This window comes from Periophthalmus magnuspinnatus, chromosome 23, assembly GCF_009829125.3.
Source record: "Periophthalmus magnuspinnatus isolate fPerMag1 chromosome 23, fPerMag1.2.pri, whole genome shotgun sequence".
NCBI classification, from domain to species: Eukaryota; Metazoa; Chordata; class Actinopteri; order Gobiiformes; family Gobiidae; genus Periophthalmus; species Periophthalmus magnuspinnatus.
Genome location: NC_047148.1, coordinates 15,218,095 through 15,235,805, shown reverse-complemented (window position 1 = coordinate 15,235,805; position 17,711 = coordinate 15,218,095). Strand labels below are relative to the sequence as shown.

Genomic DNA, 17,711 nt, shown 5'->3' with positions numbered 1-17,711 from the left:
TTGTCTCTGTGAGTAGAGAAGGATTAATAGCAGACTGATTGTAAGAGCAGGAGCACAGGCCGCTGTCTTTAACTGATGGATGGAAATGGAAATCAAGAATGGTTAGAAAATCACTAGATGCACATCTGTAACACCCGATACCTGGAATATGTTTGGCCATTTTTTTTCTGTTCATTTTTGTCACCGTCTTGCAATATATTATTGAAATCACCCTCCCTGATCAGCCCTTGAAAGCTATGATTTTACTAATTGGAGTCTTTTTTGCTCAACTTGCTCACTGTTGCATCATGGTTTCTTGTTTTTTGTTCCCTTTTCTCAGGCAAAAGCATTTCAACAGTATCTGAAATCATAGTTTTACCATTTCAATAAGAGCATGATTAGTAAAACTGCCATTTGTAGTTTACTGTATCACGTAAATAACTGTGATACAGTACAGTAGTACAGTAATGCATTGGGACTGTATACTTCTTGTCATTAAAGTAGCATCAGTGTAGCGTTATCTTGTACAGTATGTTGTATGTGTAGGGATCTGTGTGTGTGTGTGTGTGTGTGTGTGTGGGGGTGTGTGTGTGTGTGTGTGTGTGTGTGGGTGTGTGTGTGTGTGCGTGCGTGCGTGCGCGTGTGCGTGTGTTGTAATGCACTGAGCTAGAAGCCTTCAGCCTATTATTAGTCAACAGAATGAAAAAAGCCCTTATACAGTAAGGACATGTAAGAGAACATTTGTAACAGCTCAAATAATAGTTGGGATAGTGGTCTACTATATTTAGAGGTCAAATAAACAAAAGTAATTGACTGTTTTGAGCTTTTAATTATGTTTTAATGTACCCTCATAATAATGAAAGCAGTATCTTTTGATACACTCCCAGCACAAATATGCTATTAAAATGTCTTTGGCTATGAAAATTACCTTTCAGTTTTATGCCTCTAGATAACATCTAAAGCAGCTGTTATCAGAAAAAAGTAGGCCTATTGGTATTGTAAAACAGGTGCCATTTTAATAGTAGTGTACATTTTTTTTAATTTTTTCTGTTTCCTGTTTACCAACTGACCAACTCTAGAGAGATTTTCATTATTTTAAGTTTTGTAGACTGCTGCTAGTGAAGGTACAGGGGCCGTGGAGCAGAGCTTTCCCAGCAGCAAGTCTCACCAAATTCTCTAATCCCAGAGCGGCTCATTACACACTCCTGCTGCGCTGATTAAAGCAGCCCACGTTTAGGACATTCTGAGGGACTAACTTGTGATCTTATACAACAGGACCCCATCGCTCCTGGGGCTTACAGTTATCATAAGAAATATTCCGCTCTTTAAACAAATATTTAATTATTTATATTGTTTTGTTATAAACTAAAACCCAAATTTTAGAAGTGAGCTGTGATTAGTGTTAAATTTAACAAAAATAAATGCTAATATAAAAACATGTTAAAAATGAAACAACAGTAGTTTATTTCATATTACAATGTGATCTTATACTAGTACTTATACACAAGACTAAACCTATGCAGGAAAGGTCCAAAGTCATCCTGTGTATGTGATTGTTGTTCTGTTTGGGCACTTGCTAAAATGAGTGATATCCATTTCAGTATCAGTTAGTATCTGGGTATTAATTTATTTGCCAACTGTTTCTGTGATGATTTTATTTGAAATCTTTTTTTTTTTTTGAGGTTCAGCCAAATCTCTGCCTTAATGTGCTGTATTTTTTATGTATAGTTTAGTTAATTTAACAGAGACTATTTGTATTGCTGTGAGTTTTATTTGTATGAACAAGCCTTTGCAATAGACACAACTTTCCCTGAATGTGATCAAAACTATGAATGGCAAATTGATTTTGTTTTTGGAAAATTTCTTGCCATGCCTGGACCATGTGAAATGATGTGTGCATGAAGGAGTGAGTTGAGCTGCTATGGAGTCCCTTTAGGACAAACTAAAGTCCTCATAGTGAAGTTGTCCTGGTCCAAACAGTCTGCAGCAGGTGCTTGTGTTGCACAGACACACAATCCTCACTCTGATTAAACTGTGTTGTTATTTCTCTCAGGATTCACAGTGAACATAAGAGGAGTCTGATTCTGCAGCCAAAGAAAGAGCACTGGACTGGAATGCCAAATAACTCAAGTTTGTCTGTCCAAACAACTGCGCTTATATTAGGGGCAAAAATATTTGGCTTGATGAAAAGTTGTGCTGTTATGTGTGTGTAAAGTTATTTTCACCCAAACTTTAACTTGCGTTTTTATTTCAAGTTCTGAAGAAAATGGTTCTGCACTGAGGTGTAGTGACAAGGACTGAACCAAACAATTATTTTACTAATCTATGAATCTACTAATTATTCTTTCAATGAATCAGTTAGTTGTTTAAATTGTGAATGCCTTTGTAATTATGAGATTTTTAATAAATTTGACCCAAAAGCTAAAGTGACGCCACTTGAGGCAATCCTGGGTATATTTATGCACCGAACTGGTTAACTATCAAAAAAAATTGTACATGTTTTCTGTATCATTATTTTTGTCCTAAAGCCTCAGCACATGTCATGTTTTGGAGCATGAAGATAACAGTTACTACATTTCTAAATTAGTTACAATAATCTCAATAATCAGTTAGTTGGGATTAGTTGCTGAACTTGTTTCAGTCGTACAAGTCATTTGGTTTGGATCCCTGTCTGGATTGGTGTGCAGGAGATGAGTGGCAGTGTTCTCTTATGTGTGTTGCTGATGGGCACAGGGTGCTGAGAGCCTCGGCAGAAGCAGAGAGACAGTTACATGGATTCACTCACTGTAGCCTCTTTGGTCCAGTGGCCTCAGCGTGGCCACATCAGCACTTTTCTTACTCTTTCTTCAGTACAGGATTCACACAATACCCCAAATACAGCAAGACAAAAAGCAGCAGTCTACACAGAAATGCACATATATTCTGGGAGTGAGTTACATAGCGTCTGGATGATGTGTGGAAATTGTATTAATAACTAAAATTGCAAGTAGATTATTTTGAGATGGTTTTAGAGTCTGTTGTTCTCTGTTGGAGGGCAAGTGCTAGAGTAATTGACATGCTTTTCTTTTGAGGCCGCACAAGTGCACTTTGTCAAGGTGATGTTTTCAGCAGAAGTCAGTCTCATTATGTATTCTCTTGCATTTATTGTTTCTAACATATAAAGTCTTACGATAGAGAAGTTATCTAAAGAAAGTTACTGCTTTTGCATTTGAGTTCCTGACTATATTTCAGTTACAGATTGCCAATGTCACTAAATCCTTTTTAGCAAACCATTTTTACATTCAAATGACTTGCTGGCTGTAAATAAGAGCTTATTGTCACATTATAATCCTCCGCCTGACTTTATCTACATCTCCCAAGTGCATCTCTGGGTCAACACATTCTGGCTTCAGGATTTAAACTGTCCTAATTGAAAAGTGAGTGTGACAGAGGCTGTGAATAAGCCATTCATATAGTTCATATTCAGGGCTCGTACTGCACTGCTGCTGCCGTCCTGCTGACTGACAACATGAAGAATGTCTTTGTGAAGAGAGGGATGAGACTAGAGAAATCCAGTGACACAGAGGCTACAATGTGTATGTCCTTTCATACATAACACAGTCTATCTGTCAGTAATACTTCAAATTATACTCAAAATCATATCCTGAGTTGAACAGCACACTGTCTCAAAGGTGACTATATCGACTTTGACTTGATAAGCATTTCCTATTGGAGTTCAGTTGCTGTCCAGGGCTGTGGTCAGTGGCTACTGTCCCACAATGCCACAGTGCACTGTCAGCAGACAGACCTGACCTGAATGCACGACTGCAACAAGTCACAACTATCGTCACTGCTTTTAGATAGTTCCTTCTCGCTGTTACCATGACACCAACGTCACCTGTGTATGTACATAGTAGAGTCACAGGATACCTCATCCATCTTATAGGAAACTGATGATAGAGCACCTTAACCTGTTCACTGACAGAAACAACAACTGGCAATGTAACTTATATATTTTTGTTTCTGCCAGTATTTATTCACTAACTCTACAATTATTGCACTTAAGCTAATTATTCAGTTCCCCTTGAACAACTGTATGTTTTTTGTCTTTCTACTTGAAAGCATAATTATAGTGAATCTGGTGACATTACCAGTAATGGTGAAATGGCATTTTTGACATTTTAAATAAAGTACAATTCAAGATGAACCTAAGTTAACACTAGCAAGGTTCATTCAACATTTGCAAAGAGTGACAGCAACATAAAGAAACTTTTGTTTTGTGTCTTGAACATTGGTCCATACCTTCACCTTCTCCTGCTGCGAGAAGTGATTGCCTCGGCAACCTCAAAATATATTTTATTCCTGTTTAGACTCTTTTTTTTTTTTTAAACAAACAACTGGCTCATGCTCCGGTGAACTTCTTATTCTGGGTAAATTCTAAGTGTGCGAGGAGGAGCAGTGGAGGAGCAGAGGAGGAACAGAGCAGGAGCAGTGGACGAGCAGTGGAGGAGCAGAGGAGGAGGAGAGGAGGAGGTGCAGTGGAGGAGCTGGGGTATAATTAATTACATTCACAATTACAGTTTATTAATACCACCACCAACACAGGCCTATTGTCAGACAGCCGCGTGGGCCCAACTGGAGAGCTGCTGAATCAGCCATGTCCCAACGCCCTGATGTCTCATTGGACAAAAGTACATAATGATAATGTTATGTATATGTTAAGTTTGCTTCCTCACTGAAAATGTAAAGTACAATAAACATTAGCGCTCGCCAATGTAAACAACATTTCAAATTTCAACTTTAAAATTGTTAAGACTGTTCACCTTTAGTTGTTTTTATTAGTTGACTACTAATTTATTTGAATTATAACAATTTATATGAACCACAGCAGAATGGAAGCGAGTTTTTAGAGTGATTGGACAGTGATACTGTCTACTGATACTTCTCTGTACATACATAGTGATTCATACACAGAGCACATTTTTATTTAACCAAGAATTTTACTGGACTACAACCCTACAAACCTTTAAGTTCAACAAGGACTAAGTCTTTGCATTGGACCACAGTAGTTATGGAACAGAAACAATACTGAGTGCTTTGTTCACTGGAGCAGAAAAGACAGAAGGAATGCCATTGTTTTTCAGAGCGGCTGGTTCATTCTCAGACCTCTGCTCCCTCTCCAGGTTTTTCACTGCTCCTCACTGTTTTGTGTGCACTGGGGAGCTGAAAGAGCTAATTTGTCAAAGATTTTCAAAACATTAACTATGAAAAAAACTGACATTACTAAAGTTGTATGGTTATAAATATGGTGGCTGTTGTAGGGTTACATCAGGCCTGATAAAGTGGCACTTTTTATGGATATTTCCTGCTTTCACACAAACAACTCAGACTCCTGCCCCCCAAAAAAGTCACTACCTGGATTTAACAAAGCAAATAGGTATGAGCCTCCTACAGTTGGTCAAGTCTAGGTTCAGCAACAGCCTGTGCTCAAAGAATGACATGAGCTGACTACCCATCAATGGATTTTTTTCTTCCCTGATGTTACGGGCATATTCCAAGATGACAATGCCAGAATTCATCGGGCTCAAATTGTGAAAGAGTGGTTCAGGGAGCATGAGACATAATTTTCACACAGACTGGCCACCACAAAGTCCAGACCTTAACCCCATTGAGAATCTTTGGGATGTGCTGGAGAAGCTTTGTGCAGCGGTCAGACTCTACCATCATCAATGCAACATCTTGGTGAAAAATTAATGCAACACTGGAAGGAAATTAATCTTGCGACAGTGCAGCTTATCAAAAACAATGCCACAGCGAATGCGTGTAATCAAAGTTAAAGGCGGTCCAACAAAATATTAGTGGGTGTGTGACATTTTTTTTAGTGGCGACTTTTATTTTGGCCAGGCAGTGTATATTTATCATGAGTGTGACAGAGGAGGCTGGTTTCTCCGTTCATGCTTCTGTGCCAGTGCCCTGATTTTTACCTATTACTAAGTCTCTTTGTGGCATCTTTTGGATGCGTAGGCTGGATTTATTTTTTCCATGACTAAAATATGTTATGTTTTGATGTGCAAAATTATGTTCAACACCAAGCCAAGTTGTTTATTTTTGCAATATAAGTTTAACAAAAATATCACCATCTTTCATGTGTTGGATATATCTTGTGAAGAAAAGGAATGTGTAGATTAAACATAACTGCAGTTTATAACACCATCACAGTCTATTCATGAGGAAAGTATCACAAAATCTCTTTTAAAAAATCTCTTCCCTTTGCTCTGCAGCTAAAAATAATGTAGGTAAACATGAATTATACAATTAAGTAACTTCACAGTTTAGTAATAAAATGTTTAAAAACATATCCTTCCTGTTACAACAAACTGTTCTTGTAAATATTGAAACCTGCACGTATTCAGGTGAATGCCATGTGTTTCCGTTCTGTTAGCCTCCAACAAGGGAAGAGAATATTGTCCATAAAAGGAAGTGAGACTCCTTCCGTAAGAGTGACTTCAAAGAGTCTTTGAAAGATGGATCAGGTGGGCTCATAGCTAAAGAGGCTGAAGCCTTTACATCACAGAACAGTGACCAACATCAGTTTAAGACTGTCTGTGTGACCTGTGTCCTGAGGAGGACATCCTGGGGACTTTCTAAAGGTCACCACTCTGCTGCCGAGGACAAAAACAGCTTTCTGCGTGTGCTGGACTTCATTACTGGGAGTAAAATAGCGATAGAATGTAGGGTTGCCATGGTAACACAGCACTGCTGGAGTAATCATTAAATGATAGTTGCACCCCAAACCAGAGTTGTTTTATTTATGTTTTTCTCATTAAAACATCAAAGAGAATCAGAGGAATAGGAGCGCAGTTGCGAGAGGCTCTTCCTGTTTGCTGGATGTATGAGACTCAGCTCTGGTGTCAGACAATAAAAGTCAAAGAAACTGCCACATCTTTCAGAGCCGAAGGTCACGGGGTCACAGGGTTCATTACATCAGCCACATGATAAAACCAAATCACCTCATACGCTCCTCCTGAGAGCCAGAAACAAAGAACTGTGAGGGTTCAGCTGTAGCCACAATGGTCAAACAGCCAATAGAGTCACTATATCATTTATACGCAAGGGACATCTGGTGCTGCTCTGCTCACATCTCCAAAAATAGTCCATTCATATTGCATTTAACGTTAACTATATAACTACTTGGAGGTCAGGCTAGAAATTAAGTCATTTTTAAAAGGCATACTTTGCTAACCTGTCAACAACACTAACACACATCTGATGCTTTTTAAAGCATTGTGTATTTTTTGCCACAGACAACGTGGTATTTCGTAGTTTGAATAATGTATTTTTTCTAGCAGGTTGAGTGATTGTATAAGTTATTTTGATCTAGGGTGTTAGTGTTTCCATGGTTTCTGCAGATGTTCCTTTTAAAAAGAGGCCTCTTGAATGTGCTGTGTTCAGGGTTTGTTTGACTCACTTGTGAAATATCTTCCATTTTTAGAGAGAAGTTTGTCACAGTATCAATGTGAGAGATTTTTAATTACTCTGGCTCCCTTTGTGTTGCTCCTGCCATCTCTTTGTATTTGGACAGGTTTTCATCACATTGTGGGGAGCAAAATGCACTCACATCATGGGGACCTATCTCACTTATGTCGGTCAGGTCCCCAGAACATAGATCCTTTACCATGATCAACAACATGAAGTTCAGACATGGGCTAAAATACTTTCAGGTTAGGATTTAGGTTAAGGTTAGAAAAATAGTGACTATGTTTGAGTTTAGGAAATGAATTTCCAGGAAAATTCCAGGAAATGAATGTAAGTCAATGTAAAGTCCCCAAACAGCATGTAATTATAACGTGTGCACATGTGTGTGCTCACCAACTTTTGCTTTGTGCTGTTTGTGTTGCATTGTGGAAGTACCGTGCAGGATTCTAGCTCCAAATATTTGAAGATGGAGGATATTGGTGGTTAACGGATCATGGCTGTGCTAATCTGTGATGAGCTGTCAGGTCTGCGCCTCAGTGCCTAATCCAAATTTCCAAATCTCTTTCTCCATCTCCAGCTCTGCTCAAGGCATCACCGCGGCTGCTTTAATACTGATAATGCCTTTCCGGTTTACGGGGAGTATAATCTTTTGGAATCCTTTTAATGGAAGCAATAAAAGTAAAAATTCAATAAATAGCAGGTCACTGATTTGAGTCCATGAGCAGACTTTGTTTTGAAAAATGATGTACAACATTTAAAGATGCACTGCTATCTGACTTATCTGGTTATTAATTAATTAATTGTTGGATTAATATAGTGCCTTTCAAGACACCCAAAGCACTTTACAATGCAGTCTTCATTCACTCCACACTTGGTGATGGTCAGCTACTACTGTAGCCACAGCTGTCCTGGGCCAGACTGATAGAAGCCAGGCTGCCATTGGCCCCTGCGACCACCACCAACACTCACCCACACACACAATCATACAGGTGGAAGGATGGAGATGTAAGCTCATCCCTAGAATGTTACACAGTATGACATAAACATATCTATTTATTCAATTACAAAAATACATTGAAAAACATGTATTTTTACTGTGAGGGAAGTCACCTCTCCACAGATCACATCTCTAACTAAATTCGATGTCATCACCTCCTTCTCTCCATGGATGGAGATTTAATTCATTGAAAGCAAAGCAAATCTCCACTGAAACAAGAAGGTAGTGGACCCTCTACCAAAAAGTGCATAGATCCAGATGTTTGAGCAGATGTTGTTTAAAGTTATGGTGCGTTCCCTCATGGTATTTTTCCGTTATATTTTTTCCATTTTTGTTAACCTACACCCTGTTTGAGAGTGGAGGACTCTTGTGTGTGCTTTGAAGGCAGCAGATTCCAAAGGCTGCATAATCTTGTGCTTTGAAATGGCGCATGTTTTTTTTTTTTTTTTTGTTTCTCATGAAGAAGTCTTTGGGGCCTTAGAGCCTTCATCCAGATCTGTTGCACTCTCTTTTTCTGCCTCCAAATCTGTCTACTTTGCATTTATGATGATTTAGAGCCATAAAAGTGCATTTAAAAGAGTCCATTCTGTAATTTTACTGTCACCAGAGCACATAGGTATAAAGAGGGCCCAAAAGAATACTAAAAACACCATCAAAACAACAACAACCACATAAAACACATCTAAGCCATTTCAGTTTTATTCCCTAATCAGAAACTTCAGAATTACTCACACAATTTAATGTTTTGGAATTCACTACTAAATGCCTCAAAGAGTTAACACAAACTCATTTGTGGAAATTTTTCCACAATGAAAATTGCAAGATATGCTAATCCCTGTCTGGATAATTTGCATCTGGCAATATTTGTCAGCCTTGGTGATTTGCAGTTGAAAAAATAAATTTCAAGAATTTAAATGTTTGAATAATAATAGATAATAGATCTGTAAAATAAGAAATTTTCAGTTCCTCTGCTATATAGTCATTGGTTTATTTTTGTCAATTACATGCACTTCTGGCTCTTACCATTGGCAATCTTATATTAATCGGCTCACTATTATGTATGAAAGAGCTTAATGTACAGCCAAAGCCCTATTTGTTACCGCATGGTGCCGTGGAGCCTGTAGGTGAGTTAATAGTCATTTAATTCTGATTTGTACACGGCAATTTCCCGCTGTGTCGCAGAGAAGTGTAGAGGCCACTTGTATTTCACATTATGAACAGACACCATCCAGAGGAAAGCCAGGCGTTTGATCCTGCTGCAAATCCTATGTCGGTGGTAGCTTATTACACTCTGTCAACACGTGAAGTCAAGAGGAAGAGGAGCTTGGAAAAAAAGGAAAACTTATGTGTGTCACACTGAATCATTCCCCTAAAATATCTGCTGCTGTTTGGATCTTTCTGTGAGCTTCTGCTGACCTGTGACTCAGAGCTGTACCAGGAAACAACATGAAACATGTAACAATTGAGTGTGCAGGTAAGAGCAGTCATTTTGAGTACCACAGCTCACATATGATGTCATCTTACCGGTCCCCTTGTCTTTTGTAAATTCTAAACTCATCCAAAAAAAAATGAACGATGAATGATATTTATTATGAACGTGCCGGCCATATGGAAACCAATTGATGTTTTGAGGACTTATTCATATATTCTATAAGTTCAAAACAAGTCCTTAAACAGTGTTCCAGAGCACTTTGTCAGGTTGTTGATGGAGAAAACCTTCTTTTCTCCATGGAGATTTTGTTTTGTCTGGAATATTCCACAAGATAGCGTAGAATGTAGTAATCTCCATGGAGACAAGACAGTGACTCCATCAAAACAAGTGCTTTCGGGCAATAAAAACACCAGTAACTGAATGAATGACTTAAATTAAAAGCAGTATTGGGCACTTTTTAATCATTTTTATGACTGTTGTAGATGTGGCAGGCATATCTACTCTGCTGAGCTTATTCATTGCTTTTTGATGACAAATTATTTCTGGCACATAGAAGTCTTGACCTGTCCGTTTTGCTCCACCATCTTCAGTGGGTCTTTATTTGTGTCAGCTGCAGCCAGAAGATGGCATGGTTCGTATGTGCTCTCGCCTCACACTGGAGATCAGGGCCGCTATGCTATTAATAGCCCTGGCATGCTTTTTGAATGTGTGCGAGTCTGTAAATAAACTCATGAGAGGGAACAGAAGCACAGAGAACCAGGGCCCGTGAAGCACAACCCAAACGCAGATGTGCACAGAAAGCTATGTGACAGTTTATTGCTGTGTAAGTGGCTGATGATAGTAATGGAAAGTGAAAGGGATTTCCTGGAATGAACTGGGATTTAGAGAGAGATGAGCTGTAAAAGCATCACCTTTACTCCAACATAATGTTATGAGTCACGGAAAACCATTTATTACCAAGGTTTTACATCAGAAGCTTAGGACATTGTGAGGTTTTTGCATTGGATTCATTTAAGAACAGGATGAAGAATTGCGTGTGAGGAAATAAAACTAGCAAAAACAGGGACTTACAAACCCAAAAAAACTGTTTTATCTGGCCTTCACATGCGCTCGCCTAATCACGTTTCCCTCTAAGGATGAAGTCAAGTTGCCTGGTAACTAAATGGCAAAGGAAATAGAATAGAACTTAAGAATAACATTTCTTAAACAAAAGAATCAACGAATGGTGGAGAATGTTAAAATGCCTCAGGATCAACCTTGAAAGGGGAACAGGACTGGTGAGGCATTATAAGGAAGCAGTGGTTTAGATTGTAAAAGCTGTAATGAGATGTGTCTTTGGCGGCTGATCACTTACAGATGAAGGGCAGTCGGGAGAAGGAGTGGTGACTGTGGAATTGCAGAGACAGAAAAAAGGACATCTTATGGATTCAAAATGGCCAAACAAGGATTTATGCAGTTTTGAAAAGTTAACTAATGGTTGTAGTTATAGTTATAGTTGGTGTTGTCATTGTGGAGTCTACAGTGAACAGAGCAGGTGTAAACAAATGGAAAAGTGAAAAACAAATGACTTACTGAGTGACTACTTGGCTGATAACTACAATAGATAATTTCATGTGACCTTGATAACGCAATCTTATATTCTAATAATTCAAGTATCATAATAATAGCTGAGTGATCTAAATAAATGCATTTGGTCTAACAAATGCCATATAAATACAGTTATTATTTCTATTTATTTATTTATTTATCAAAGTGAGTGTTATTTGTGTTAGTTATACCTTGAAATAAATGCATTAGAAAAACATGGCTTTGTTGGAATACAGGGCCGACCTATGAAAAAAAGTATTACTTAATCAACAACAGTTTGTTCCACATATTCTTTTTCCGGCCCTGAACTCTGCACGTTACACAAAAACAGCTCATTATTTTTCACTAAGCGAAGTTGCAGGGTAATCACTCTGCTTTTCCAGGCACAGACTCGGCTGACCGATGAGTAATGTGCAGCTAACACAATTGCACATAAATCCACGTTCATTTCCATAAGACAATGCGCACATATACAACGACAGCACTAACAGCGCCCAAAGACAGAACAGCCTCTCCAACTCCAACAAATAATTAGGTTAATTTAGCCGTTTAGTCCAATGATGCCGCAGGCCTGCCCCCGAACGTCTGCTCGGGTCGCTTGTTATTTCTGTGTTGTGACGAATGGATGTAACTTCAAATAGCCTCCATGTCACTGCGGCATTTATCTTTCTTTCTCTCGGGCACTTCTGTCCAAACCGTATTTATTATTAATTGTTTTATAGTCTTTGTTTGCATGTTTGTTTATATGAATGTGTGGTATCCGATTTGCAGAGGCAATAATGGGATATTAATTGGACTTCATTTACAGAGGTGGATGCATGTTATGTGTGGAGAAGGAAACTGCAGGAGTTATTCTGGGGGCTGGTTTCTCAACTGGATGTGCCCATGCTAATAGCTGGTGGTTTTGGAAAGCTCTCAGATAAGTCCCATTTTTGGCACAGATAAAGCTCTTGACCAGGTGCAGTGCTTGAGCTGTAATTCTCAAACTTTTCACTAAAGCACCGCATCAGAAATATCATTCAAAAAGGCTTACAGTTTAAAATTGAGATCGAGAGCAGGCTTGAACTCCATGGTAAAAATTGCCGTCAAATGCAAATGTTTATTTTTGGTTAATGCCACTTTAGTAATTACTTGGCCTACCAAAATGGGGAAAAAAAATGTTGATGAGCTCTGTGATGAAATGGGAAGAGATGTCAGTTTTTTTCCCTCAGATAATACCTAATGGAGTGTTGGCTGTTGTTTGGTGTATGGTTGCTAAAGGTAATTGATTTTGTGCTGGGGCATACTGTGCCTTGAGGGATTGCCAGGTGTGTCTTGGGAAAATGATTCACACAGTTATTTAATGTAATAATTGGCTTTTTGGAATGACTTTCTCAAACTTCTGAACCCAAAAAGAAACAGAAACAACCACTAATGCAAAATCCCCTTCACACCAGATGCAGTGACATGGGCATAATTTACACTTCTTTTTTCTCAATGAAGTCATTCAGTCATATTTTAGTAGATTTTGTACAGCAATGTCTTTTCGGCAAAAAAGATGCCGTGACTAAAAAAAGGTTGAAAAACTCTGATAAAGGTAACTGTTATGGAATTACCTCTACTTATCCATGTCCCACCAGCAAGTAAAACCATCTTCTCTAAAGTTGTCAAACTAGGTCAAATGATTAGATTTTTTTCCTAAGTTTGAAATCAAATTATATTAAATACATAGTAAAATTTGAAGTCTCATCATATGCCCTTTCATTTCATCAAATTCTACAGTGTAAACCCAATGCATTGTCTTGTGCAATAAAGCACAGGTACATTTTTCTGAATAGCTTTTCCACTTGACTTGCAATGTAAAAGGTGTGTGCAAGGTTATATGGAGAGGATCAAAGCCAAAAGAAGAGCTCTTGTTGGAAGTAACTGTAATAGATCTGCAATCATCGTTTAACTCAGAATACCTCAGTGCAGAGGACATGAGCCACAGCCATTATTGTCCATATCGTATATCATATGTGCTAGCCTGTAGAGTTGAGTTTCCATTTGTATTCAGTTTGTAAGGTGAAAATGTGCACTTCTAAACAAAAAACATGGCCATCACCTTCCTAAAAAGACACATAAATCCCATTCTTCGTGTCTGACACTTTCCAGAGCTGTTTCCTCTGTGTGATCTATGCGTTGCACTGTAATGAACTGCTGTGGCCACATAGAGCCGTGCTGCAGCGGCGCATACAATTCCATTTACCTGACTGTAATGAAAAGGCCGTTTGTGGCGTGATGGCACAGGCTGGGTCATCCTGCCTCTGGCTCCCAACAGCAGAGGAGGGAAATGTGTTGTGTTCATGTCCCAGAGGAAACGACAGTGCCGCTCCACCGGAGATTTTTCCTCCTCAATGTGTAAATGTGTGGTGGGTGAGGTGCCAGGTCTGGAGGTGGAGGAAAACAATGTAAAGAACATACTTATTATATCATTGTTTAGTTTTAATTGTGTATTGAGAATAAACACATATTTTCACATAATGCCAATATAATTCAAAATAAGCAGAAATAGTATCCCTTGGCATCGACCTGAACAGTGCTGTTTTATAACTTGACAGTAACCTCCTGCTGGGGCTTTGAGGGCCTCACAATTCCTCTAATTGAACTCTGGCATGCCTGTGCATATCCCTGCTCCAGCATCAGCAGCTGCTACACCAAAGGCAGGCGTCTGGGTAAAGGCGCGTGGGTGCAGACCTCTAGGGGCAGACCTCTGGATCCAGACCTCTGAGTGCAGGCAACTAGGTGCTGGCCTCTGGGTGCAGACCTCTGGGTGCAGACCTCTGGGTGCAGCCTCTCGGTACTTGCCCGACCTCCACACCTGCAAAGAGAGGACTGGATCTTTGTGAGGCATACCCCCCACTCTGCAGACACCTCACCTCAAGCTCACATAAAGGTTACCTTTAATTGAACAGACTGTGGATAAATCTTAACCACTAAAGACCAAACCAGAAAAGTTGAAATAGGACAAATGACTGAAAATAATTATAATTTAGCATACATCTAGAATAAATATGTTCTAAGTGTTCTAAAAGATGGAATTGTAATTATTAGTCTGTACATTACTTACACAAAGTATTCGTCCAGTCTTTCCGTAAACAAGTCCTCATTTCGATTGTTGCTCAGTATTGCACATTGAACAATGTTAAATGCATTTAAACTGAAAGAGTTGTGTTGGGCAGAATGTAGTTTAGAGGAAAGAGTTGGAGGCAGCTGGCTAGGTGGCCCTGGCTCCCGTGAGGGTCCACAGTTGCAGCTCTGAAAGATGAAGCTTGTCAGAGCTAGCCAAACAGCGCTAATGCCTTCCCCAGAAAGCCTCGTTGTCCAAATGCTAACAAGCAGAAGCTGGCTGTGTTTGTGTACATTTTGAACAGATGCTCTGGCTGTAAATATGAAGGAAATTGCAGTTTGTTTTTATTTCAGCGCATTTAGGAGCAACTGGGATTGTCTTCTCCAGGAGATTTGGCTAGAAATGAAAAGCCTGTTAAGCATGTGCACATTTGGTGATGGTGGTTAGATTCTTGAAATGTATAGATGTATGCTTTTTTCTCTTTAATTCAGATCGGGGTGGTGTGAGTTTTATATGATAATGGTCTTTATTCTAGATACCCTTATGGTTATTTTGAAAAAGGTCTGTTGTGTCCAAGCACTTGGCCTATTACTATGAAGGGCGCATGTATCATTTATATTCAAGTATTTTCTTGTCTTCATTTGATTCACATCTGTTTATTCATTCAGTGTTTAAGGTTTTGGCTCAGTTGTCATGATTCATTAGCTGCTAATAGCTAAACACTTGACACAATGTAAAATGGTGTTTTACACAACTGTAATCTGCCTGTGGTTTAACAGACTCATCAGGAAACTGATCAGCCCTGCTTCTCTACATTTCCCCAGTGTGAAGAGCCCATGCATTCTCCTCGACTACACCTGAATTTATCTATTTGACAATCTTAGCTACACACACACACACAGGCACACAGGCATGCAGATACAGACACATGCACGCACACGCACCCCCCCCCCCCCCCCCACACACCCACCCCCCCCACCCCCGTACACCCCCCCCCCCCCCCCCCCCACACACACACACACACCACATTGGTTGTTTCTAACCACCTGCTTTGCTTCAGGGAAATCACTATAAATGGGAGTTTTTGCTCTCCCCTGACATTTCTACATGTATTCATTAGATTACAGATGACAAATAGGCTCAGAGCTTCCTGTGTCGACATGGAGCAGCCCAGCTCTGAGAGGCTGCTCCTGAGGTTTACGGCTGTTTATTCCACCGCTGCAGGGCTCCACTCTGCAGCACAGAGAAGCAGCCCCATCAAGGTTTAAAGAACAAAAAGACAAATACTATTGATTGTATGACTGATGTGTTAATGCACAACATTATTTACAGTCCTAACTTTGTTTTTGTTCACAGAATCAGACGATATGCAAAAGCCTCAATGAACTCCAGAATGGACAGGTAAGCAGATGCTACAATCCTCTTATGTGCATAGCTTGACTTTATGATTTGGTGTAAACAGGACCCAGTCCATCTTGATGTGTTTTTAAAGTGCCAGTCTACTTGTTACTAAAACAGAGCAGAATTAAGCAGATAGAAGTTCATTGTCACCGTGAGAACTGTGATTTATTACCATCAGGAAGTGCATTTGCATTGCAGTATTTATTTCTTCTGCAAAACAGAGCCAGCAATGCATTCATCTCTTAATGATGGCAGTAGATTAGGTGATTAAGTGTTGTAGAATTACTTTGTTTAACATGTTGAACTAAGTCTATGTTTACAGGGGGCACTACACATTTATTATTACTGATTATGCCTTTATCTTTATTGGTCCCAAAATTGCTACAAGATGCTACTGCATCCTCTGTGTATCACCACTTAAGGAAAAAAAAGTGAAGAGCAGTGGATTTTTGGGGGAGGTCAAATTTCAGAGTCTTGAATAAAGATGACTCAAACATGGATAAAAGCTCTCAAAAGGTTATTTTGAACAATGTCTCTTTAGATAGCAGTTTCTATAAACACTGAACAGTTTATCAATATCCACGCCTCTTGCAGTTTTTCGTGTTTAAATCCATCGGTTGTGGATGGAAGGTATGCAGAGTTCACCTTCCTCTGTATCTCCCTGAGGTGTAATTAGACTAGACTGAGAAAGGACATCAATGTAACATCATAATTCGACCAGAGCCAAGCTGTTCTGTGATCCTCTCGAGGTTTATATGCCTCTTCTCTGTTGGACACTGTCAACATCAAGGGGAACTGAATTAGTCAGAGAAACATCCACACAAAATACTAATAACAGGTTGTAACTTAAAGATGCCATATGAGATATTATTGCTGTTTATACAATGTTCCATTAATCTTGCATTTGTCAAATTGTAGGTGTTTTTATTGCTTTAGACGTCCTTGAAAAAACATGCATTCTCACTGTGAGCGGGTTTGCCTCTCCACAGATATGACCTGTAACTTGAGCTAGTGGCGTAACTTGCTTGTCTCCGTGGAGATAAGCTTAATACCATTCTGTGGAACATTCAACGTAAAGCAATAATAATATCCTCTCCATGGAGATAATCAAGTGTTAGACCTCCAGAAATGTTACATAGTGCACCTTTAATATATAGTTGTCTTAGTTTGTAGTTACCATCTGTTACAGTCCCTGTTGCCCTTCCTGTTTTACACGAAGGGCACAGTGTGTATGACAGCGCCGCGTACTGGGAGTCACCATGTCTCCAACTAAATCACCACCTGCTATGAGCAAATTAAATATTGACTTGTGGTATTGACTTGTAGATCTAATTTGAAGTGATTGCGGATGGGCTGTAATGGTGCTGAAAAAGAGGGAGGGGGGGCTTAATGGGGTGCTGCTGGTCAGTTGTTAAGACGGCTGTAATTGGCTGGATGTGAATCATTGAGTCGCAGAGATCAACAGAGGTCCACCACACATTAAAATATGGGTGATAACGAGGGTTATAAATTTACTGATGATGCCAGACCATGTAAATATGGAAGTAAAAAAAATCAGCTGTGGCTATGCTAACAGAAATGGAGTTCTAAGTGTTGTAAAATAAATTATATAGCCTGAGAGTGTAAAGAGCGGCAGGCCTCTGGATGTCTAAGGCACAAGTTTATTCATTCATTATTTTTCCTGTCAAGTCTAGCTATGCGTCCATTGTAGGGAGTATTATAATGTGGAAAAAGCCCCTCAACCTAATAGGAAAAGGTGAACTTGCTGACAA

At 39.3% G+C, this 17,711-nt stretch overlaps 1 protein-coding gene across 1 annotated transcript in view; it reads left to right on the top strand.

The window, feature by feature from the left end:
- The window catches only part of phf21b (PHD finger protein 21B), a 39,051-nt gene that overhangs the window by 2,601 nt on the left and 18,739 nt on the right, over window positions 1-17,711 (top strand). The window contains exon 2 of the mRNA XM_055231856.1: window positions 15,895-15,939. Within this exon, the coding sequence (XP_055087831.1) occupies window positions 15,895-15,939 (45 nt within the window). The remainder of the gene's footprint in view (window positions 1-15,894; window positions 15,940-17,711) is intronic.